Genomic DNA, 26,036 nt, shown 5'->3' on the forward strand with positions numbered 1-26,036 from the left:
ATGTTTCAGTGTTGACAGTATTTAGTCTTAGCTTATTTTTTGGTTAATTCCACATTGACTCCTATTTGTGTGGGTATAAAAATGGCCCAGATAAATATGAAAAATTCCCTAGATGGTTTCAACGGCACATTGGAGGTGGCAGAAGGATCAGACAAAAATTATGGAAAACGGCAAAGCTTTTACTATTCATATTTCTCATGTGTAATTATTTATTGTGTGTGTTGTTGTTTTTGTATGCTGTATGGCGGGGTCATAGTTCATTATTTTTCCATGTGAGTATCCTGTTATTTCAGCACCATTTGTTGGATTTTTCATTTGTTTCTTTGTTTCCTGTTTATTTGTTTCGCTTGTTTGTTTGTCTTTGAAGAAGTGTATGGACAGGGAATCGAAACCGGGAGTCCTGCATGGCAGGTGAGAATTCTACCACTGAACTACTCTTGCGCCACTGCTGTGAGTATGTGTGTGTGAGTGCATGTGCACAGCTCCTCAGTCAAAATTCTAAAAACAAAGTGGTTTTTTTGTACATTTGTGATGGACTCTGCTGTTGACAAAACCTGGTCTGAACTGATATGAGACATTTTATAGACTTTATATATCCCAGCAACTGTGAATCCTCATACATCTCACTTTTGATATAGTAAGATGTTTGATTTCCAAGTACTGCCCCAGACTCTGCTGGGGATATTACGTAATACATACTGATTGTAATTTATTACATTTCCAAACCTTTAAAATTTCTGAATTCTGGTCCCAAGAGTTTTGGATAGGAATTGTGTACCTGTAATTTGTCCATAAGGTAATCTCATTACTTTAGTTTAAGCAGTTTTGGTTTGCAACACGCAACTCAGAATATTCTTTGCGTATATGACTCCCTTTGTTTCAAAATAAATGGATCAAAAAGAATTAAATGAGATATACTAAGTACTGTCTATCTATGGAGGAATAAATATATAAAAATAAGAAATTTAGTTTGCCAATATTATTAGTGTTTAGGAAGCCTGGAAGTAAATTAATTGTTCATTTGTGGCAACTGTTTCATCCCAGGTTTCTGGTGAAATCGTCTCTTTTCTCCACTCCCCCCACCCCCCACTTTTTTTTGCGACATTTATTTTATTGCCTCCTTTCATATTCTATGTGTGTTTTTCTATTATAATCTGCATCAAATTCTTTCAGAAAATATGTGGGAAATGAATTAAAGATTTCCATTTGACCCCCCAAAAAAATCTTTAGCCACTAGGGTGTTGCAATTTAAAATCCCAATAAGGAATGAGTGTACACATATCAGAATGACTAAAATTAAAAAAAAAAAAGTAGTTGCAGCAACAAATGTTGGCAAGACTGTGAAGAATCTTCATTCTCATACATTGCTGGTTGAAATGTAAATGGTATAGCCACTCTGGAAAACAGTTTATCATTTTCTTATCAAATGAAACATTAGCTATTGTATGACCTAGACATGTATCACAGAGGAGTAAAGATTATGTTTACACAAAAACCTAATCATGGATACTTGTAGGGGCTAATTCATAATGGCCAAAAAATGGAAACAACCCCAATGTCCATCAAAGTATGAAAGGTTAAAAAAAAAAAACTATGAAATGTGAATTCCATGGGAGACTACTCAGCAATAAAAATGAAACAAACAAATAAAAAACTGTTCAAACATGCAACTAAGTGAATGAATCACCAGAGAATTATCCTCAGTGAATTACTATAGTATATGATTCCATTTGTATAAATTTATTTTATTTTAGTAACAAATCTACAACTCAAAACTTCCCATTTTAACCACTTTCAAGCTGATAATTTAGTTGTATTAATTACGTTCTCAGACTCTGTGCTGCCATCACCAACATCTATCTATGACCCAAACTTTACATCACCTCAAACATAAACTCTATAACCATTAAGCAATAACTCCCCATTCCCACTCCATGGTGATTTGGAGCTATGTACCCCAGAAAAATATGTTCTTGAACTGAATCCATTCCTGTAGGAGTGAACTCTTATAAACAGGACTTTTTGATGAGGTTACTTCAGTTAAGGTATGACTTAGCCGAATCAGGATGGGTCTTCATCTTATTACTGAAAGTCTTATAGGGAAGGTGACAGAGAGAGAAAGCCACAAAACACATAGAAGCTGAAAGTCAATGGAACCAGGAAGAGAAGGAAAAGGGCAGGAATACCCGCCATGTACATTGCCATGTGACAAAGGGTCCCAGGACCAAGGATTGCTGGCAGCCAGCCCCAAAATGCTAGTCTTCCAGAAAAGAGCATCACATTCATGACACTTTGATTTGAGCTTCTCCTAGCCTCAAAACCATGGAGAATGCAACTAGTTGGATGAACCAATAAATTCCCATTGTTTAAGTCAGCCCAATGCATTAGGAATTAGGAAACTAAAACATACCCCATCACCTGGGCCCTGGTAACCTGTAATCTACTTTCTGTTTCTATGAATTTGCTTATGTTAAGTGTTTCATATATAATACAGCATTTGACCTTTTTTGTCTAGTTTTATTTTTTGCTTTTTTTTAATGTTTTTTTTTGTATGCTATATGGAGGGGGTCACATTTCATTCTTTTTCCATGTGAATATACCTTTATTGCAGCATCCCTCTGTTGAATTTTTGTTTTTTGATTGTTTGCTTGTTTGTTTGTTAGGCATGGGCCAGAAATCGAACCCAGGTCTCCCACATGGCAGGATTTGTGTCTAGTTTTATATTACTCAACATGATGTCTTCAGGGTTCATCCATATTGCTACATGTATCAGAACTTCATTCCTTTTTATGGTTGGATAATACTGCCTTTCATGAATATACCACACTTTATTTATACCTTCATTTGTTAATGGATACTTGGGTTGTTTCCATCTTTTGGTTCTTGTGAATAATGCTACTATGAATATAGGTGTACAAATATCTGTTTGAGTCCTTGCTTGATTGTACAACTTTTTGAGGATCTCCGCAGTGGCTGAGATCCCACCAACAACGTAAAAAGGTTTCAATTTCTCTGCATCTTCACCAACATTTGTTATTTTCTTCCTCTCTTTTTTAATAATAGCCATCCTATTTGATATAAAGTACTATTTCATTGATTTTTATTTGTATTTAAAACATTTTTATTATGAAATATATGAAAAAAAGTGATAAATTTCAAACTTAGCAAGTTTCAAGCTTAACAAGTAGTTATAGAGCAAATCTCAAAGTATGGTATGTGTTATAGTTTTGCAATTTCAGTTATTTCCTTTTAGCTGTTTAATATATTAGAGACTGACAGGAAATATCAAAATAGTGATTCAGTGATCACAATCATTTGTTAAATCCTATCTTTCAATTACAACTCCTCCCTTTCGTTTGATCCCTCTCCTAATCTTCAGGGATATTTGACCAATGACTGTTTAGCTTCTTCATGTTGAAAAGGGGTGTCAACATTATGGGGTAGGGGGATGCAACTAGTTGATGTTCTTGGAGAGACTGGTACCTCTGCGTTTCAGGGCTTATCTGGCATAGGAATAATCTGGAGGTTTTAAGTTTCTAAAAAATAGACTTTATGAGTGAAACTATTACAGATGATCAGATAGAGTCCTGGGTATTCAGAAATACTGTTTGTTATAAGGGCTTGACATACCATGGCAATTAGCAATATCTGGCTGAAGTTTGCATAAGAGTAATCTTCAGAATAGCCTCTTGACTCTATTTGAAATCTCTTAGCCACTGATACCTTACTTTGTTACATTTCTTTCCCCCATTTTAGTCAGGTAGGCATTGTCAAATCCCATGACAATGGGATCCCATGATGCCAGGGCCAGGTTCATCCATGGGAATCATGTTCCATGCTGTCAGAGAGATTTACACCCCTGGAACTCATGTCCCATGTAGAAGGGAAGGTAACGAGTTTACTTACAAAAAAAAAAAAAAAAGAGGTTCTTTGGAAGTGGCTCTTAGGCATAATTATAGATAGGCTTGGCTTCCTGGTTACAGAACTAATTTCATAAGAACAAGCCTCAAGATAAAGGACTTGGCCTATTAACTTGGAGGTCCCTAATGTTAGAGAGAATATCAGAGACTTCCAAGGTGGGGAAGTTTAATAGTTTCATATTTTTTTCTTCAGTCCTTCAAGGCTCTTTGCCAATACTTTTTCTCTTCTTTCCCCTGCCATATTCTCTTCCATGAGTTTAAGGCTACATTTGAATATCAGTAGCATATGGTACCCCATTTCTGTTAGAGGTATTTTGAAAGTAGCTTTTTGTGCAAGCCATCCTCAGGTGTTAAATTAAGATAGCAGTACTTGAAAATTCTCTCCAGAACTTGATGTTGTGATGAATTGCTATTTGGTGAAGCATTTTAATTGTAATGAAAGGGCCCTTATAAATGAATAAATACAGCTGGTGTATCGAAAGCAATACAGTACAGCACAGAGGTGTCAAGTAACAGCTGAGGCTCCCATTTAACCTTGTTAAAGATAGTCCAGACATATTATTTTGAGGTATTTTATAACCAATCATTAGTTTTGAGGAAGAGCATTCTTTAACACTGTTGTTTTACAAAGCATATCAGCTTTGTGTTTGTAATACTGATATCATAGCAAAAAGGAAATATGTCTGGTTTTTATTGTGTTACTTATCAGAATAAACATTTAACTTAGGGAAACATAAACATTGAGAAATCTTGATATAAAGTTTCAAAAAGCCCTTGTCTAAAATATGCTACTTTGGAATGTAGTGGTATATCTTAAGGGGAAAATGGAAGCTTTAAAAACCTAAGCCAGATGATCCTATTAGAGTGCTCAAAACTTCCTCATGCCACTCTACAATAAATACTAAAGTCCTTATAAAGCCTGTTATGGATTCAGTTTTCTAACTTTAATATAGTTAAAGTATATTTAAGGTAACCTAGAACAAAGTTGTTCAAACATTATTACTTTTCAATGAAAAAAACTAGAGTCCACAAAAAAGGAAATATCATAGCACACGGCACACAATATGATAGGTGCAGTTTTATGAAACATTGGTTTTAATTTTTTTAAATAGTGGATTGAGGGATTGAGATATAAAATATATGCTTTACTTTGAAAAAATACGCACACCCTCCCCCTACACCTACAGAGACATGTTCTAGTCCTAATTCACAGTCCCAGGAATGTGATCCTTTTTGGAAATAAGATCCTTGAAGATGTTATTAGTTAAGATGAGACCAAGTTGAATTAGGGTGGGCCTAATTTGACTGGTGTCATAGCAGAGGAAATTTGGATATAGCAAAACAGGAGAAAGAGAGAGATAAAGCCATGTGGTAGTTGGAGATTGAACTATGCCTCAAGCCAAGGAACATCATGGATCGCTGGCCACCCCCAGAAATCAGTGACCATGTATGGCACAAATTCTTTCCTTTAAGAGGAAGCATCGCCCTGCGGACAGCTTGATTTTGGACTTCTGGGCTCCAGAACTGTGAGACAAATTTCTGTTGTTTTAAGCCACCCAGTTTAGGACTCTTTGTTAAGGAGCTCTGGCAAAGTAACCATAACCTACAAGGTCTGCATAGTGTGGCAACCTCAGACTCACTTCAACACCCCCTTCAGGTCTTTGCTCAAATATCACCCTCTCAGTGAGCCCTTCCCTGGCCACTCTACTTCAAACTTTATCACCCCTCCAAACATATACACATACGCATGCGTATACACAACCTGGGTTCCTTTTCTACTTTTCTCCATAGTACCTGTCACCATGTGATGTGCCATGTATTTTTTGATTATTGTCAATCTCCCTCTATTAGAATGTAAGTACATGAGGGTAGGGAATATATTTGTTAGTCCTTTCATTTTTCTACCCCTGGAGCCGAGAACAGTGTGTGGATTCAGGAAATAGTAAACGAATATTTATTTGATGACTGGATGAATGAATATTGATGACTGGATGAATGAATAAAGAACGAATTGCAATTGAACCTAAGATGTTCAGTTCTTCAGAGTACTTTTCTCATTTATTCCACGTGTAGAAACTACCTGCATAATTAACAGCATGGCTGATCTTAGACATGCAATATATGCAATAGAGAGAACGTCCTATTTCTTAACGTATCATTCCTCAGTTTGGGGGGAATGAAACCCAAAAGGTGGTTACGACGTTAATGGTGGTGGTGCTCGGAAGCGGGGAGAATACACTTTGGAGGGAAAGTGACAGGTAATACCTTCCATGATGCTCATGAAAACCTAAGGATTATAGCTGTAGCTGCTTGGTTCTTGGAGTTCAGACCCAGGCTGGTTGGGTAAGCAGCGAAGGAAGGAAACAGCAAGAGACTCCACAAGAAAAAAAAAAAAAAAAGTCATAGCTCATAGCACATAATATGATAGGTACAGTATTATAAAGCATTGGTTTCAATTATTTTACATAATGAGTAAAGCCTAAGAGTATCCTATACCAAGCCTAATTTGGATACATTTAAAATCTGGGGTGTTCAGGACATCATTAGGCTTCTAAACCAGCTCCTGATGCAACAGTGTTTACAGCTTTCCTGTCAGCCACCAGACTCCTCAGCCACTGTTGTTCCGAGTCCCTAGGCACCAGGAAAGAGCAGGGTGGGCTGAGGGCCCCGGGAGCCAGCAGAGGGCGGACTCTGCGGGAGAGAGGCTGGCCTTCGCCCCCGCACCTGGCCGCCCCCCGCCCCCGCCTCGGCCGCGCCTTCTGGTTGGCTCCGGCAGTGACAGGTGAGGCGCGGCCGGGCGTCGAGCGCACCGCCCCAGGGCCCAGAGTCCCCGCTGCGCTGCGGGTGCCGCCGCCGGCTCGCCGAGGAGGGTCTGGGCGGAGGGAGCGAGAGCCCCGGGAGGCAGACGGCGAGGAGGCGGCGAGTCGTCCCTCGCTGGGAGGCGCTGTCACCTGCCCGGAGGAGGAGCCGGACCGAGACCTGGGCTTTTGCGGTCTGGGGCGCTGGAGTCGGGAGAACCCAACCTCACCATGAAGCGAGTCCAAGGCATCGATAACCCGGCTTTCGTCCCCTCCAGCCCCGACACTCTGCGCCGCTTGTCTGCGTCGCCCTCTCAGGTCGAGGTCTCTTCCTCGTTTCCCGACACGCAGAGAGATGATTCGCAGCCACAGGAGCCCCTGGGGCTTCGCAAGTCACAGGAGCCACCTCCGACTCCAGCAACTCTCGTTCACTCCCAAGAACCGTCAGGGCCACAGTCGCTGCCCGAGTTTGAGGAGGGGCCCTGCGGGTGGACGAACTTCCACCCCAAGTGTCTCCAGCGCTGCAACACGCCCCAAGGCTTTCTGCTGCTTTACTGCCTCCTGGCCGTCACTCAAGGTAACGTCCAGCGCCCGCCGAGGAGAGCTGGGGCTGTGCGGAGACCGAGGTGGGGGCGCCGAGAGCTGGCCGGGAGGAGGTGGCAGAGGCGAAGGGATCCGCTGATGGTTGACCCGCCCTGCGAGGCGGCCGGGGACTTGGAACTTGCAAGCACACTCGTCAAACCAAGTTCAGGCTTCCACATTTTAGCTTCTCCTTTACTGCAACGTTTAAAACTTGCTGGGCAAGCTTTTTCTCTTTGTCTTCTACTTCACTTACTATATTGGATTCCTCCGGGAGAGATATAAACTACAAAAGCATGCTCTGGGGATGCTATCCCCCGGGGGAATCTATTGTACGTTCTAAAGCATACATTTTACTGACATTGTTTCTGCCTAGGAAGGATTGATACTCTTACTGATGAGGGTAGAGTGACTCTCCAAGGAGAGACATTTAAAATAGATAACCTAGATTAGAAGTGAGCATTCATGCTTTGTGGCTGTGTTTAGCTTGCATGTGGGTATATGTGGAGCCCAATGAGTAAATTGGGAATAGCTTTAGGTGTTGTTGAAAGGTCATTCTTTTGTTTAGTCATTTAAATCACAAAAGAGTCATGGTGTAATCTGTTTTGTTCAAGAGCATCTTTAAATTCTCTTGGGAGGTGCAGATTAAGTCCAGGGTTATGCCCTCGGGAGTTTACAATTAAACGGGATTTGGATGAGAATTGATTATAGTAGAAGGAGAATGATTCTCCAAGGTCAGAAACTGCTACCACAGTGCGTCTAATGCTGAAGATGAACGAAATGGGAAGTTACACCGGGTCTGACCAGTTGAAGAAGGGTGGGCGTAGGTGAAGCATTTTGAAGTGCAAGCAGAAGATTCATTTGATGTGATCTTGATATGATGATATGTAGAGATTTTCTGGTCACTTGAGTGGTAGTCTCAAAATATTTTATAAAGAGATGTCAATTGAGGACTGACTGAAAGAAATGCAACCCAAAGGTATTTTGGGGGAGAATTTGAAAAATTTCTTGATTTGTGCTTCATCTTAAAACTCATTGTAATATTCCTATATGTATTCCAGAATATATAATTCTGTATTTAATATAAAATATTTTAAATTGTTAACAAATATAATTGGCACTCTAGAAAAATGTGTCAGGTTTACTCTGGAGTCGTATATACCCAGAAGTCTCCAGTTTAAGAAACATAATCTTAGATAAAAGTGACAATTAATTAATTGATGTTTCAGTTTGAATAACTAAAAACATTATTGCCATGCTTCTCACATATGTTCCTTGGGAAAACCATTTCCGTGGTAGATTATAGGTGTTTAACGGGGAAGAAAAATCTTGTAAAATGAGTTTGTTTAACCCAGAATTTCTCAAAGATATGCAGAGATTTTCTTTGCACTTAATTTCCTAATGCGCTTCCTATCTTCATGCATTTACCTTAAATATACACATGCAATATTTTGTGTATTCACAGGATTAGAGTGCAATTTCCCCCAGAGAAATTTATAAATTTACTTTTTCAAAGAGAAGTTTTATCGTTAAGGCAATGATTTCTAATGAGTTATAGTTAGTGTGGCAGGTGTGCTGAGGTGTTCCTTTTTGGATAAAAAAATTTTCCTATTCTCAGGTAATTTTATCTGCTTACAAATGTGTCATTCCCAGATACTTTTGATTCTTTAGTTTGAAATCCTAGGAATTATAATTTGGTTTATAGACTTTTTAAATTGGGATAAAACTAAAAATCATATTAGGACTTTCGAAGCTTGTTATATCAATCTCTTGAAATATAATTTTCATTCAAGTCTTGATAAAGCCAAATTTAAACAGATTATAGAGATCATGGCTTTGGTATATTCATTCCATTACTTAATGAGTGAAAATTCACGATATTCTCATAAGTAAAGGGGTAACTAGTGACACATGGTTTGATCAGATGCTTTTTATTTTCAATTTATAGTAATTTAAAAATTCCTAAAATGTTAAGCTATAGTTGGGTTAGGACATTTTTGTTGAGTCAATCAAATTGGCTTTTCAGCCTTTCCTGGTTTAGCTTCTATTCAATCATATTTTGAAGTTTAAGATTTTTTTTCACTTTGCTTATAATTTAGAATACCAGTGGTTGAAATAAAATGGTTTATATTTACTTCTGCTCTAGGACATTTAAAATGATAACTTTAATTTCTATAATATAATTTCTATAATATGTATAATTTCTATATACAATATGATTTCTAGAATTCTAGCAATCTATAAAATGGCTAGAAAAAAAAGTTTGAGAACTCAATTTCACCTTGACTAGGTCAAAATGACCTCTTGTAATAGATAAATACATTTAGGGATTGAGTAATTTGGGTTGAACATTACTCTGTGAGCTGGGTGTATACCTGTACATTTTGTACTCTTCAAGCTTGGAAACTCTCTAACAACCTGACTGCATGAGATTTTACATCTTTGTTTTTGTCACGTAAGAAAAGTGAATTAAGGCTAGTTAACAGCTTAGTATGTAGCATGCATCAATTTTAACACCTACAAATTCACAATTTAAAAGTGAACCTTGGGGTGCACAGGTGGTTAAGTGGTAGAATGCTCACCTTACATGCGGGAGACCTGGGTTCGATTCCTGAACCATGCACATCCCAAAGAAAGTGAACTGTGATTTTCAAGAAAGTATGTTTGGGTCTCATTTTGAAGATTTTGACAATTTTAAAATTGGTGTATTCAAAAATATCAAAAGAAATGAGCAAGCAAGCTTGTGTTAATAATCATAATTTATACGATGATAAAGTTGTAATAATGTACATACATTTCTTTTTTCCCTCCTTTAGGTATTGCAGTAAATGGCCTAGTAAATATTAGCATTTCCACTATTGAGAAGCGCTATGAAATGAAGAGTACCCTGACAGGACTGATATCATCAAGCTATGATATCTCATTCTGTTTATTGTCTTTGTTTGTATCATTCTTTGGTGAAAGAGGACACAAACCAAGATGGCTTGCATTTTCATCCTTTATGATAGGACTGGGAGCACTTGTATTTTCGTTGCCACAATTTTTTAGTGGAGAATATAAACTGGGGTCCGTTTTTGAAGGTAAGTTTCTGTTATGTTTTTGTGTCTTTGTTTTAATCATAGAAGTAATATAAAACTAGAACATCAACTCTGTACTGCAAGTCACTAGTACATGTAGTAGGGAAAATGTTTAAGTACCTTTCACTACTCACTGCTTTGTTCCTTATATGAATTGTGTTAGATAGGAGATTACAGAGACAGATTGTGCATTGTTCACTTTTTACTGGCCCTCCAAATTTTTAATCTCTCTGGTTCTCATTGCCCAGAATACTCTTTCAAAAAGAGATGATGTGCTTTCTTTTGCAGGTGTTGTGATTTCATGGGGTTTTGAGATGTATAATTTTTCTCTTTGAGATATTATGTGCTGTGCTTACATCATTGCATCCTGCAGGTGTTGATTCCTCATTTGAGATATAAAAAACTGATAAGATTAATAGAAAGAGTAGAACTTTTCCTAGGATTTGAAATCTAGCTCCACTTTCAGCTCTTTGGTTTAAAGACACATGACATTGTGGTTTGCTTGAAGTGTAGCTCTGGTGAAGAAGTGCATTATTCAATGGCTCAGAAAGGAAATGTGATTATATTTCTAGTTTATTTTCAAAGAGTCATTTTAAAAATGAAAAAACAATACAGAAGAATCAGAGGGGTGTGCTGATAAGAGAACTAAGCATCCTTATTGCCCTTACTAGGACTTTTAATAGCAAATGTTAAAAAATGTTTTAAAAAGTTAAGATTGTTCTATTTGTGTGTTAATATTGAAAATTAGTATTAAAGCGTGGATATTTCTTAAGACCGATTTCCCAATTTTAGAATGACAATAAATAGAAAAGATATTTTATATAGCAAGGAATATATTATGCAGCTTGATTTGAGGAGTGTACTTTTTAGGTAAAAAGACTTTATTTTGACAATAAAAATAGAATTGCAAGCAAATGAACAGACAGTATTTTCATAGTGTGATAAACTTTTGAATGAATAAGAAGAATGGATTGGAAAGCGCAATTACATAGAATATAGGACACTGTGTAAGACTGAGTAAGATTAGACTAAAACCAACTTCACATAATTTCATTGTGAATAGTCTTGGGAACAATGCACATATTGCAGTATACACTGGAATATAACACCTCTGAAACTAAATAGCAAAGAAAAATCTAGATTTCGGTCTACTACAAGTAATGTGACACTGATTTCTTTGATAACAAAGATGTTATTGTGTTCCTAACGTTAGGTGGTAAACATCTTGGGGAATCTAGTTCCTCACTCTTTCTTGCTTGTAAAGTAAACAAACCTTGTTAAAAAATCTTTAATGCTCTAAAATATAAACTCCTTGGTCAATTCAAAAGGCTGATCTGTCCTCAGCAACCTTCTTAGCTTCATATCTTACCATACACACCTTGAGTTGCAGGCAATCTGAAAAACTTAACATTTCGCAAATGGAATTGGCTACAAACTAAGGCATATGTGTGGCCAGACAGAGATGAAACTAAGAGGACTGCTGAGGCCAGATCACAAACTTGTAGTAAATTACTGTGTACTCTGCAGGTTTTCACCAAATTCTTGTTAGCTGCCTAACTGACATTTTGTTCATTTAGTTGAAGTAGATGTTGGAATTAGCTGATCTGTCAGATTGTTACTCTAAGACACATAATTAAATAATAGCTTATTCATGGGATATTAAAGCAAAAACTTAACTTGCCCTTTTTTGTCATTCTCTCATTTTTATAATTGATATTTATTGATAATGGACTATTGACAGTGCTGGGGTAAACAGCAATATAAGGTTCCTGCCATCTGGGTTTTATGTATTAGTAGGGAGAAATACAAAATTAATGAATAAATAATCAAGATAATTGGAGGCTGAGGTGAGTATATGAAGGAAAAATAGCATGATGTAATAGCATACAAATGGGTAAATATGTGGCCCAGGGAAGGCAATTGTGATAATAGCTAGCTAATGAGAAGCCAGATTCAAAATATGCTTTCCAGGCAAGAGAGAAGCATGATCAAGAGACTAGGAGCAGGAAATAACTTGGTAGGTTTTAGGAACTGTCAGTTCTGGCCAGCATGACCCAAGAGGGGGAAAACATGGCTTGGGTTGAACTTGGAGATGCAAGCAGAAGCTGGAGCCAGGCATTTAGACTTTAATGCAATGGAAGTCAGAGGGGTTTTAAACAGGAGAGTGCCACGATTTCATTTATATTTTAAAATAATCATCTTGACTTCTGTGATTCTTATAGACAAAAGTAAATGAGAGGAAATCACTCACAAAGTTTGCGGTTAAGTTCAGGGGAGAAAAAAGGTGGCTGGGACTGTTGTGGTGGCAGTGGAGATCTAGAGAAGTGACTGATTCCAGATATATTTCAGGGAAAAAAGATAGGACCTTTTTAGTGGCTTGAATGTGAAGGAAGAATGTATAATGGCTCCTTGATATTTGGCTTGAGAACTGGTTCTATTGAAGACCAGAAAACAGAATTGGGAGTTGAAATTAAAAATTCAGGTTTGCATTTATGCATATTATATAGCCATTGCTGCAATATATATCCTTGAACATAAGTATTTATTTATGTGTGCAAGTTGTTCTTTGGGATTGATTTATAGAAGTACAAATATGGATTGAGAGTTTACTCATTCTGATCTAATTTTTGATATCTTCATACTGACTTTCAGGAAAGTATAAATCTATTACTCTCCCACTGACAATGTATGAAAATACCTGGCATCTATTTTTAATTTTTGTATTCTTTCTTTTGTAAAATTTTTCCTTAATGGTAATGTCAGTGTGTTGTATGTGTGTTGTATGTATGTGTCTGTGTAGGTGTTTACAATATAATAGCTCAGGACTAAAAGTGCATTAGATATCTAAAGATATCCAGCTGTTTAGAAATAGAAGGAATACTGGAAATCATAAATTCCCTCTTTCACAAGTGAAGAACTTCAGTGCAAGAGGTGAAGTAATTCTGTAGTGATTTCATAAATCATTAGCGATAGCCAAAACTAACCCTTATTTCCATGCTTTGTTTAATGTTTCTCAAATTTTTATGCTTATTACTCATAGTTAGTAGGTTATTAACTATATCAAATGTTTTCAATATTTTCAGGTATTTAAAACATTTCTTCCCCAAATTCAAGTAGCTTGTTAAAATAATATAACCTGTCTGCTTAAGAAAATAAATCCATTATTTTTTTATTGAAATCATACATCATTTAATTTGAAACTGACATTGAAGAAATAAAAATTCCTTATATCCTTTTTTTGCTGCTCTTGATTTTGAACTTGAGGGAAACCAAAATCAGTACTCATTTCAGATTAGATAATCTCTTTAAGAGGAGATTAAAGTAATATAATATAGTTAGAGGGTAGAAGAAAACAACATGAAATATGATAAGCATGTATAATTTCCCCAGGTGTGAGGATAACGCAAACGGAGATTAAAAGTTATCAATGTATAAAAAGGTGTTTGAAAACTACTGTTCTGTAAAAAATAAATTTAAATTTGAAGAAAAGTTTTCCTTTTAAGGGAAGCTTTTATAGAGATACAGGCTTAAAAGTGATTAACTACCTTTCAATGGGAATAAAATTAATCAAAAGGTTTTGACCTTTGTTACTGAAAATGAATAAAGAAGAAGTAATAAAATTAAGAGAAATAAAAGCTGGTAAGGGCTAATTTTTGTATGTGTAACCCGAAAATAGAATAAATAGTGTCACAAGTCTTTTTGAAATAAATCCAATTTGATACTCATTTTTAACATATACTAACATATTAATGTAGTATTTTAGCCTAACTTTTAAATATTTTTAAAAATTGATTAAATAGATAGACCTCTACCAAATAACATTCTGTTTTCTTCCAAGCACTTTTAATTCCTTTTGGATGAGTATTATTTTAATGTCATTGTGCAAAATAATTTTAGAACATTTGTGGGTGGGTAGGAGCATGATTAAATGTCTAACAACTGCAGAAAAGTCATTACTAAATCCATGAAATCCCTATTTAAAAAATGTATAGTTTAATAATTCTTCGTAAGGGAGTAATTTTATTATTTATTTCCTTGTTTTTCTCTTATACTACTTGTAATTCTCTTATACTAGAGAATTCTCAGGACCAAGAATAATATAGTTTTACAAATGCTAATATTCAGTACAGAATACTTTAATTTTGCTTGTTCTTTCTTCTTTGATATCACTTCTTCCTTTATAGAAATCATTTTTATTTTCCTTATATTTTAATTATATGTAACTGGAAATGAATAAATAAGTTAGATGATTTCTTCAGTTAGAAAGCAAAATGGCATCATGAGATAAATGATTATAAAGAAGACCTTTTAATTTAATATTCCCAAGGAAGAAGGCTAGAACTAACTTTAGGGATAGTCAATGCTCAAGATACTACTGTCATAATTTTTGATATCAAGAGTCCCTTTGGCCTTCATGAACTTCAAGAGCAAGGACAGAAGATAACGTGAATAACCCTCCTGATAGTAAGTCTGGGGTAAGACTCAGTCATCTATTTTCAACCAGTACCTAGGTTATTTTTACCCATCCAATTTGGGAAATGCATGTACAGTTTGGTTTCTCTTTATTTTATAAAGCTTTCAACTTTGGCCATAGAAAGAAAGGTCCATTTCACTTCAGGTTTATTGCCTTACATCTTCTTTTAAAATAGGAGTTTCACAACTGTCATGCAATACTAGGTGCTTTAATGTAGCCAGTTTTGCTGAAATTCAAATGACCACACTTCAGAAATAGAGGAAACTCACAGAGAAAATAAGTAGGAAAGTACGTATAATTTAATGTTAGCATAAACTGAATTCTGCTCACAAGCAGAATTTCATATATATATATATATATATATAGTTAGCTGATTGGTAAAAATTTAGAAATGCATGGCCTTACGTAGGAGAAAAAAAAAGTTCCAGCAATTTTCAAAGTAAGATCTGCAGAACACATTTCCTTGAGCTAAGAGGAGCATGTTAAAAATGTGTTCCATGGGTGAAGAAGTGTGGAGAAAAAAATGAAAGTTAATCAGGTGTCATTCTTGCATCCCTTTAAAGAAAAATGCATTTGTGAATCTTTATTTAGGGGATGTTGTGTGTAGTGTTCTGAACTTTTTGACCCAGGGACTGCCCTTTACCCTGCTTCCTCTCCTTATTTTATCTTTCTCAATACAGATCAGTGTTATAGTGCACATGCTTTGGGAAAATCTACCCCATACTCCCTTCTGTCTAAGTAGATGCTTTCAAAAACGCTTGTAGAGTTTGAAAACCCCATTATGGCTACCATCTAGAATAGCATGTGACGTATATTTGGTGCTTGAGACATATTTATTGATGTTTTCAAAAAATATGAATGAATTAATGGATATGGAGGCATATAAGAAGTCCAATGACATGTCCTTCCACATGAGACAGTAAGTACCCAGTGGTAGGTAAAGGTAGTTTGGGATGCTATACCCACATTTTCCATTAACTTGGATTAAAGAATAATGAGGTATTTTCTCTATCTTAGCTACTGGTAAAAAGCATGTTAAATTATCAGAGACAAAAATTATTTGCCATAAATCATCGTTATGGGTAAGATTAGGGATCTGAAAAATTTGCTGTGTGAAAAAGGAAGCTAAAATGAGAAGCATGCTCAGTAAGAGTAGCTAAATGCTTTGGTATTCTACATTTTGTTGTTGTCTCAATTACTTATTGAATGTTGATTTTACTACGTATCTTCTAATGCTTCTGAAGTGGTGTTAAAATGTCAGGGTTATTTTTTGATGAACTATTACTCTATCTATTTATCTTCATGTATGAGATAAAAAGGAAATGCTCTGATATGGCATTCAAGTAGGTGAACCGGTTTATCTAACCGGATATAACGTGTAGGAGGTAATGGTTAAGAAATGTTTTTTGTAGCTTCCCCAGAGAGGTTGGTAAAAATGTGGTTTGTGGCAAGAAAGAAATGAGGAAATTCTAGTTTCTTAGTCACTATTCTTAAAATTTAATAAATCAGTCACTGTGTATTTTAGTAAGTGTTTTTCTCTTTTATTTTAGTGTAATTAGCATATGACATCTAATAAAATTATGCAGCAAAATAGCAAGTATATAAAGATCAGAAAGAACTGAGTTAAATTTTTTCTTGAATACTGTGTGATAGACTTATGGGGACTCTGGACAAGTTTCTTTAACTATAAAATGTGGATGATAATACCTCATAGGTGATCATACATATCCATTGATAAGGCAATACCTGATGCATGCTTATTTAATGGTAATGAATTACAATGATTCTCTTGATAGGTAATGCTTATACTAATGTAACAAACTGACTTTCATGGTTTGATCAGTTGTTGGCAATGGTAGCTATAAAATAGTACAAAACCACTAAAAATCTTATAATATGGTATACTTTTCTGTAGATACTACTTGATGTTGACATATTACCAAATTCTGGCCCAGTACTCTCAAAGTAATACATTAGAAAGGAGTTTTAATGAGATATCTTTCCAAAATTAATCTCATTTTTCTTATGAGATGAGAAGGTTAGTTTATTTGGTGTAGGTCAGATTAATTTGATCCACTCAATAAAACACATAAGAATATTGCTTTCAAAATAGCCAAAGTGCTTCTTTTAAATTATCTTTATTTTACGATTTTATATGATATATATATATATATTTAAACATGAAGAAAATAGAAAAACACAAATAAAAATAGAATAAGAAAAGAAATAAAACTTTCTCACATAACACTACCTAGATTGACTATTAACATTGTCCAGACTTTTAAAATGCACATCTACATTTATACCTGTGTTCACAAATAGTCACACATTTTCACCACAGTCATTAATACACAATCATGCACATACACCCATACACTCCTATGTAGTCACACATCTTTACATAACATTCATACACATACATTCAAATGCATGCCTACTTTTGTTAAGCATATGCACTGTATATCATTATATGTTAATAATTGCAGTTACAGAATCTTTATTCCCCAGGAGAAGCTGGCTGGTTGAACTAGAGATGGAAATTCTTTCTTCTGACTGCTGAAATCATTACTTTTCCTTTTAAAGATTCAAGTGATTAGAAGAAACATCTCTCATTGTTGAAGGCAAACTTTCTAGTTGATTGAAGATGTTGGTGTTAGCCATTAGCAATCTACTTACTAATGAAATATTCTCACAGTAACAATCAGGCCAGTGCTTGCTTAATCAAACAACTGGGTACCATAACCTGGCCAACTTGACACATGAACATGGCCCCAAAGCTAACATTCTCCACATATATGATCTGGAATTCTTCCATAAGGAAGATTGGTATATTTACTGCTTAGTTATTTAATCATATATTTTCATCACCGTAGACTCTTAGATGTCTCATTTTTAAAGACAGTGAGAAAATTTTGCTTGAGAAAAAATTCAGATTTGTACAGAGGATTAGAAATGAGAGTTTTCCCTCTTACTCTTCCCCATTTTGACTTATGGAAGAGGAGGCTTTTTAACATATTAGAGTACTATTCTGGCTTCATTCTTCTCAGTATTCATTCGAAGCTGTATATTTGGTATTGAATGCAGAATATGCAATACCTGATTTAACTTGTATCTACTTCATGTATATTGATGTATATTTAGATTACCTTCAATTTTTTTATTGTCTTCAGTATTTTTTTTAAAAAATAATGCTACAATATTTATTCTTGCAAGTTCATTCTATGTGTTTGTATGAGTATTTCTATAATATAGAATTCAAGAAATTAAATTCTTGAGATGGTGGGCTATTAGATTTACAAATTTGATAAAAATTTCTGATTCTCTTCTAAGAAGTTTGCTGCTATTTTAAACTACTCACATCAATGTTTAAGAATATTACTTTAACCTTACTTTCACCAACATTGGGCATTATAGAGATTATGAAATCAATCTTCTTTTGGCCAACTGATGGAAAAAATTACATTTGCCTTTACTTTGATTAGTAGTGCAGTTGAGCCTTTACATTTGCTTTTTGGCTATTTATATTTCTTCTGTTTTTATATATTCTATAACAATGTTCCCTTCATGCCCATTTTTCATTTTTCTATTGTATTTTCATTTTCCTAGATTTTTTATGTATGTTGCAAATATTTTCTCTTTATTTGTGAGAACTTTCATTTGTGCCTTGACTTATATAGTACCTTTTGCTGCATTGAAGTTTAAATTTTATGTAGCCGCATGTACTTTCTAGCTGCAGGAATTTCTCTTATTTATTGTTTGGCATATAAGTATTTTCCAAATTTTAACTAATAACAATAATACTACATATGTATCTTTGTATATTTTTACATCTCTAGTTAGAGCCTTAGAATAAATTCTTTAAAGGAGATTTTTCTAAGGCAAAATGTATATACTTTTTAAAGGGATTTGCTCTTAAGAAATCTGCAATTTGAAGGGAAAAGGCACATAAAGAAATCATCTCTATAATATAATTCTATGAATGCAGTGATATTTGCTGCATCACAGAAACTCCATCCCTTTCTGTCTTTTCCATACTCTAGTTCTTTTCTAATGAAAAATAAGAAAAACAAAACACTCAGTGGATTCAAGGAGTGAAATAATTTTGTCTGTATGTTATCTCTATTTCTACCTCACATTATACCTCAGATGAGTCTAGTTTAGCTTTTTCCCCATCAGTCCATTAAAACTACTGTCCTCACCTTCCTTGAACTTTTGCCAGCAGTTGACATTGTGGCTTATCATTCTTGGGCATTTTTCCCCCTTTTCTCCTTTAACACAAAAGCATTCTGGATGTTTTCCTATGGTTTTAGCCACTTTTCTAGGCCATCCTCTTTGAAGTTTAAACTTTTCTACATGACAGTTACATGCTGAATCCTGGGACTTTTTTCTCTTCTTGCACTATTCTTTCCCTAGATCTATTCAGGTTTCCATTAATTCCCATAAGCAGGCCAATCAGCAATAAAGATACTATATCCTAACTTGGTTTAAATGACCATATTCCTACAATAATTTTGTTTTTCGGACTCATCACTCAAAATTTTCAATCCCTTCTTCACAGCTCTGCTGTCGTCTTTCCCATTCCTGGTTCTTTTTGTTGTATCCTCCCACTGAGCTTTGCATTTGTCTCCTCTTCTTGGCAGACTTTCTCCCTTTCTCTTTGTCTAGTTAATATTTAGTTAATACTTACACTTCAGTTCACATTTCAGGCTTTATATGTTCAGAGAAGCCTTTTCCTATCTCTATAGTCAGGTTGAATAGCCCTGTGGTAGATACCAATAATATTGTGTACCTCTGCCTCATAATATCTATTTTAATTAAAATCTAATTTTTACATAATTAGTTAATTAGTAGCTGTGTATCTGACTAGGCTCTAAGTTCACTGAAGGCTGAAAAGGCAGGCACTGTGCTTTTTTTAATTAAACTTTTTATTTTGAGGTAATTGTGGATTCACACGCAATTGTTAATAAATAATATAATGAAGTCTTACATACCCTTTATCAAATTTCCCTCAGGGGGTAACATCTTGAAAAACTACACTACGGTGTTTTGATATTGATGCATTCAAGATGTAGAACATTGCCATCCCCACAAAAAACCATCATGCTATGTTTTTACTGCTATATCTATTTCCCTTCCACCCTCATCCCCATTCTTAACCCCTGGTAACCACTAATTTGTTCTCTATGTCTGTAATTTTTTTCTTTTAAAAAATGTTACATAAATGGAATCATACTTAACCTTTGGGGATTGGCTTTTTTCATTCAGCACAAATATCTGGAGATTCATCTGTATTGTTGTGTTTATCAATTGTTTGTTTCTTTTTATTGCTGTGTAGTATTCCATGGTATACATACCAGATTGCTTATTCATTCACCTACTGATGGACATTTAGGTTATCCCCCAGCTTTGACTAGTATGAGTAAATCAACTATGAGCATTCATTTCAGGTTTTTATGTAAACATAAGTTTTTATTTCTTTGGGACTGATACCCAAGAGTAAAATTGCTGGGTTATATAGTAGTTGTATGTTTCGTTTTTTAAGAAACTGCCAAAGTGTTCCAGAGTGGCTGCACCATTTTACATTCCCACCAATAATGTATCAGTGATTTATCTGCATCTTTTCCAGCATTTGGCGTTGTCAGTATTTTTTTTTTTTATTTTAGCCATTCTGATAGGTGTGTAATGATATCACTATGGTTTTCATTTGCATTTTCCTAACAGTTGATATTGAGCATCTTTGCATGTGTTATCTGTATATCTACCTTGATGAAATATCTCTCCTCTACTAGATCTCCATTCTTACTACCCTGTCTGGGAAAGTTTGCTTTTCCTTTTTGGTTATTATTCATCTTTGAATGAGTTGAATTATTTCTAGGTCAGCTCTTTGTAAGATGTTTGTATTAGTTTTCTATTGCTTTATAACATATTACCAACAACCTAGTGGCTTGAAATAACACATAACTATCTTCATACATATCCTTGAATCAAACACTGGCATTGCTCAGCTGGGTTTGTGGTTCACAGTCTCAAATTCAATGTGTTGGGTGGCTGCACTCTCATCTGTGGCTCTGCAGAGGAAACCTTTTCTGAACTCATTCAGGTTATTGAAAGAATTCAATTCCTTGGGCTGTAGCTCTGAGGTCCACATTTCCTTGTGGACTATTTGTTGGGGATGGCTCTTAGCTTTCAGTAATTCCTCATATTTCTTGGTACATGAGCACTCCATCTTCAAAGCCAGCAATAAGTCAGAGAAACCTTCTTGTACTTCAAATCTCCGACATTTGCTTCTACCAACCAGAGAAGAAACCCAATTTTACAGGGCTCCTGTGATTAAATTAGACTCAAAGATATAATCTCCCTTTTGATTAACACAATATCAAATGATTAGTAACTTTAAATTAATCTGAAAAATCCCTTTGGTTGTTGGGTTGTTGTTATATCTCATCATATTCAGAGTCCTGAGGATTAGGGTGGGAAATCTTGGGGGACCATTATAGAATTCTACATACTACAATGTCCATATAGGAGAGGGGCTGGAACCCTGTGTTTGGCAAGTGGTGATTCTCCCTGTTGAGACTGATATTTCTCATGATGCATGATTTTGAGTATGAATAAATTTTTTAGCCTTTACTTCTTCCCCAGTTACGAAGGTTGCTGTCAAATTTAGAATCTTTTTCTGGCACCTTGCCTCTGACAGACCATTCCTTGCTCAACTTAATTTACCTTGTTCTTTTGTGATGCTGGATAGACAGTATTCTTCCTACAGGATGCACACATTTATTTCTAAGTATATGAGGTTATTTTTCCTATTATAAGTGGGTATTCTAACTTGTGCAAGTGAAGCCTACTGATTTTCTGTATAGTAATTTTATATTCTAGTACTAAAATGTTTCTGTTTCTAGTAGTTTTTCCATTGATTGTTTTGAATGTACCAGAGAGAAAATTATATCTTCTGTGAATAGAGATGGTTTTACCTCTTGAGTTCCCTCCAATACATTGAGATGGAGTGAGCACTTTTGTCTTATTCATGAGTTTTGGTCTATGTATTTGCTATATATATGTATATATTTTTTTCTTTTGGGTACCTGGTCTGGGACTGGAACCCAGGTCTCCCACATGGAAGGCAAGCATTATACCACTGCACCACCCATCCATCCCCATATAATGAGTTTAGAAGATCACTCAAGGCCTAAGTATAGGAGCCTCACTGGTCCCTTCTGTGTACACATCTTGTTGTGGGCATGCGTCTTGCCCTCAAAAGTCCCTTCTGTACCTGGTTACAAATGTTGTCTCTTCCTTAGGAAACAATTTCCTTGTGATCTTGGGCACTGCAATTGCATGTCTCCCTGCCAACAATTCCTTCGCTCCAGACAGTCATAACTTGACTGCTCTCCCACAGCATTCCTAGAGGAGCTCTACATGCTGCCTTCTAATTGTAGGGCAAGTTCTGTGATGGCAGAGCTGCAATAAGTGTTCTGGTTCATTCTTTCAGGCTGCTACCAGACAGATAGGGTCAGCCATGCATACTCTAATACATACAGGAGGGTTACTGCACTCTCTTCAGAATCTGGACCAGAGACCCTCATGGGACATGGACTAGCTTTGTGCTGTACCAGTGAGGGGATGGATGAAGAGCCAGCCAGGGTACTGTGAGATCCTTCTGTTTTAAGTTACCTTTTATTTGGTTTAAGCTCACTCCATTACTATAATTCTTAAACTGTTTTCTGGAGCTTGAAAATGTATTTCTTTCAGTTCTTGCTGGTTGTTCAAAGCTCCTGTGGATGGATAGAGCCCTGAGGCTCTCATTCTACCATCTGGATTGATGTGGCTTCCTTCTTTAATTCTTAATTATTTTTATTACAGAGTCCTCCTAAATACCTGTCTTTTAAAGTTTTCTTTTTCTAGTTATTTGTGGTAGTTAGATTCAGGTGTTAACTTGCCCAGGGGATGGTGCCTAGTTCTACTGCTGTGGACATGAGCCAATAGCATGTGAACCTCATCTGTCCTGATTACATCTGCATTTGACTAGGAGGCGTGCCTGCTGCAGTGAATGATGTTTGACTTTATTGACTGGTGCTTAAATGAGAGAGCTCAATGTAACACAGGCAAAGCAGCTCAGCATACCTCATCTCAGCACTCACTGCACAGCCCACGACTTGGGAGATACAGGAAGGAATCACCCCGGGGAAAGTTGTTGGAACCCAGAGGCCTGGAGAGAAGGCCAGCACAGATTGCCCTGTGTCTTCCCACTTGAGAAAGAACCTCAGTTGAAAGTTAGCTGCCTTTCCTCTGAAGAACTATATGTTAACTAAATAAATCCCCTTTTATTGAAAGCCAGTCCATCTCTGGTGTGTTGCATTTGGGCAGCTAGCAAACTAGAACAGTATTCTTGCATGATATCCATAGATTTTTAACGTAAGCTCATCTAGCTCCCATGGTGGTGGTGGTGGTGGTGGTAACTCATTAATATTTGCTTTATCATATATACTTTTTAAATATATATATATATATATTGGGAAATATTCACACATACATTCCATACATGGTATACAATCAATGGTTCACAATATCATCACATAGTTGTGTATTCATCAGCATGATAATTTTTTGAGAGCGTTTGCATCACTCCAGAAAAAGAAAGAAAAAAAAAAGAAAAACTCATACATACCGTGTGCCTTACCCCTCCCTTTCATTGACCACTAGTATTTCCATCAACCCAATTTATTTTACCCCTTATCTGCCCTGTTCTAGTTTGAAAGCTGCCAGAATGTAATATACCAGAAACAGAATGGCTTTTAAAAAGGGAAATTTAATAAGTTGTAATTCTAAGGCTGTGAAAATGTCAAAATTAAGGCACCAAGAGGATACCTTCACTCCTGAAAGGCTGATGAAATTTGGAATTTCTCAGTAGGGAGGGCACATGGCAACATCTGCTTGTTTTCTCTCCTGGTTTATTGTTTCATGAAGCTCTCCAGGGGTGTTTTCCTTCTTCATCTCCAAAGATCTCTGGCTGTGTGGGCTCTGTTGGTTCTGGTGGCTCTAAAGCTTTTCCCAAAATGGTTCCCTCTTAAAAGGCTCCAGTAAGCAACCCCACCTTGAATGGAACCCCACACATCTCCCTGGAAACCATGTAATCAAAAGTTACCACTCATAATTTGGTGGGTCACATCTTTATGGAAACAATCAAAAAGGTCCCACTTAGCAATATTGAATGAAGATTAAAGGACATTGGCCTTTCTGGATTCAGAAACGTTTCTAAAACATATGCAACAGATTCAAACTGACACACCCCCATTATCTATTTATTGTTTTTTTTAAAGTATTTTTTTGACAAATTTTCATACACATATAGTCCATACATGATGTACAATTAGTAGTTCACAATATCATCACATAATTTTGTATTCAACATCATGATCATTTTTAGAACATTTGTATCACTCAAGAAAAACAAATAGAAACGAGAAAAGAAGAAATTCATGTTTCCCATATTCCTTCCCCCTCCCTCTTGTTGAACACTATATTTCCATCTATTCCATTTATTTTACCCCTTATTCCCTCTATTGTTTATTTATTTTTATTATATGTTTTTTAACTCACTGTTATACCCTGGATAAAAGAAGCATCAGACACAAGGCTACTGCAGTCTTGATTCTTGAAGATGACTATATAATGATATAGCTTTTACAATGTGACTGATTGTGAAAACCTTGTGTCTGATGTTCCTTTTATCTGGGGTGTGGACAGATGAGTAAAAAATATGGATAAAAAATAAATGATGGGGCAGACAAAGATTGAAATAAATTGGATAGATGGAAATACATCTATATTAAGCTAACCATGAGTTCATACTGATGTCTCCAGTTCTAATCCATTAATAAAAGGGATCATTTTACCCTTAATATACTTATTAAGTATAAGTAATCATATACTTAATTGCTCAATTTCTGATATACTTGTATAGCAGTATCAGAATTATTCAACCATACTTCATGGAATACAGCTTTATTAACTGGAGTACATTGCCAATGTATAGTTCCTTTAGCCTTTAGTTTTGCAGATTCCTTTATTTCCAGAAATATTTAGGTTAGCAAGTTCCTGTCATAAATTTCAGTGAGAATGCTTCATACTATTGTATTATAGTTAGATTGCTTTGTTTTGTCATGTTCTGTTTTCCATCCTAGAATCCACTGCCTCCTAAAAGAGTTTTTTTTTTAAATTTTCTTACATTAAGGGGCACTCTTTATCATGTGAATTTTGATGGGTTTTACATAGTGTCATGTATCCGCAATTACTGTATCATATAGTATAGTTTCACTACTCCAAAGAAATCCTCTATGCTTCACTTATTCAACCCTCCTTCCCTCTGCCTAAACCTTTTTACCACTGCTATAGTTTTGCCTTGTCTAGAGTGTCATATGATCGGAATCATCTTTCACTTAACAATGTGCATTTTAAGTTCTTCAACATCTTTTTGTGTCTTTTTATTGCCGAATGATATTCCATTGTAAGAATGGACCACAGTTTATCCATTTCATGTATTGAAAGAAATTGTGATTGTTTACACTTTTTGGATATTATGAACAAAGCTGTTATAAACATTCACACACAGGTTTTTGTTTTGGGAACATACAATTTTCAAATCAATTCAAGTGTGATTAATGGATTACATTGTAAAAATTGTATACTTTAAAAGAAACTGTCTTCCACACGGTCTGTACCAGTTTGCATTCCCACAATGAGCAATGGATGAGAGTTCCTGTTGCTTCATATCCTGACCAGCATTTGGTGTTGTCAATGCTTTAGACTTTAACTATTCTAAATGATATGTAGTGGTTATCTTATTGTTGTTTTAATTTGCAATTCCCTAATGACAAATGATATTGAATATCTTTCAATATACTTCTTTGCCATAGGTATATCTTCTAGTGAGGTATCTGTTCAGATATTTTGCCCAATTTAAAAGTGGGTCGCTGTTTACTTATTTTTGAGTTTTAAGCATTCTTTGTATATTTTGGCTAGAAGTTTGTTTTTTATCAAATACATATTTTGAAAATATTTTATCCAGTTCTGTGGCTTGTGCTATGGTTCTCTTAGCAGTAGCTTTCACAGAGTAGAAAATTCTAATTTTAATAAACTTCAACTTGTCAATTTTTCGTTCATGGATTTTTCTTTTGGTATTATATCT

At 35.6% G+C, this 26,036-nt stretch overlaps 1 protein-coding gene across 2 annotated transcripts in view; it reads left to right on the forward strand.

The window, feature by feature from the left end:
* The first annotated feature begins 316 nt into the window (after positions 1–316).
* SLCO4C1 (solute carrier organic anion transporter family member 4C1) overlaps positions 317–26,036 on the forward strand; it is an 85,600-nt gene continuing 59,880 nt past the window's right edge. Inside the window, exons 1-2 of one of the 2 annotated variants that reach the window (XM_077139068.1) lie at positions 317–411; positions 10,114–10,377. In XM_077139068.1, coding sequence (XP_076995183.1) covers positions 405–411; positions 10,114–10,377 — 271 coding nt within the window. In that variant the 5' untranslated portion in view covers positions 317–404. Of the gene's footprint in view, positions 412–6,796; positions 7,296–10,113; positions 10,378–26,036 lie in introns of those variants that run through there. The other variant, XM_077139067.1, reaches the window with a different exon arrangement.

The sequence above is a fragment of the Tamandua tetradactyla genome, chromosome 21 (assembly GCF_023851605.1).
Source record: "Tamandua tetradactyla isolate mTamTet1 chromosome 21, mTamTet1.pri, whole genome shotgun sequence".
Taxonomy (NCBI): domain Eukaryota; kingdom Metazoa; phylum Chordata; class Mammalia; order Pilosa; family Myrmecophagidae; genus Tamandua; species Tamandua tetradactyla.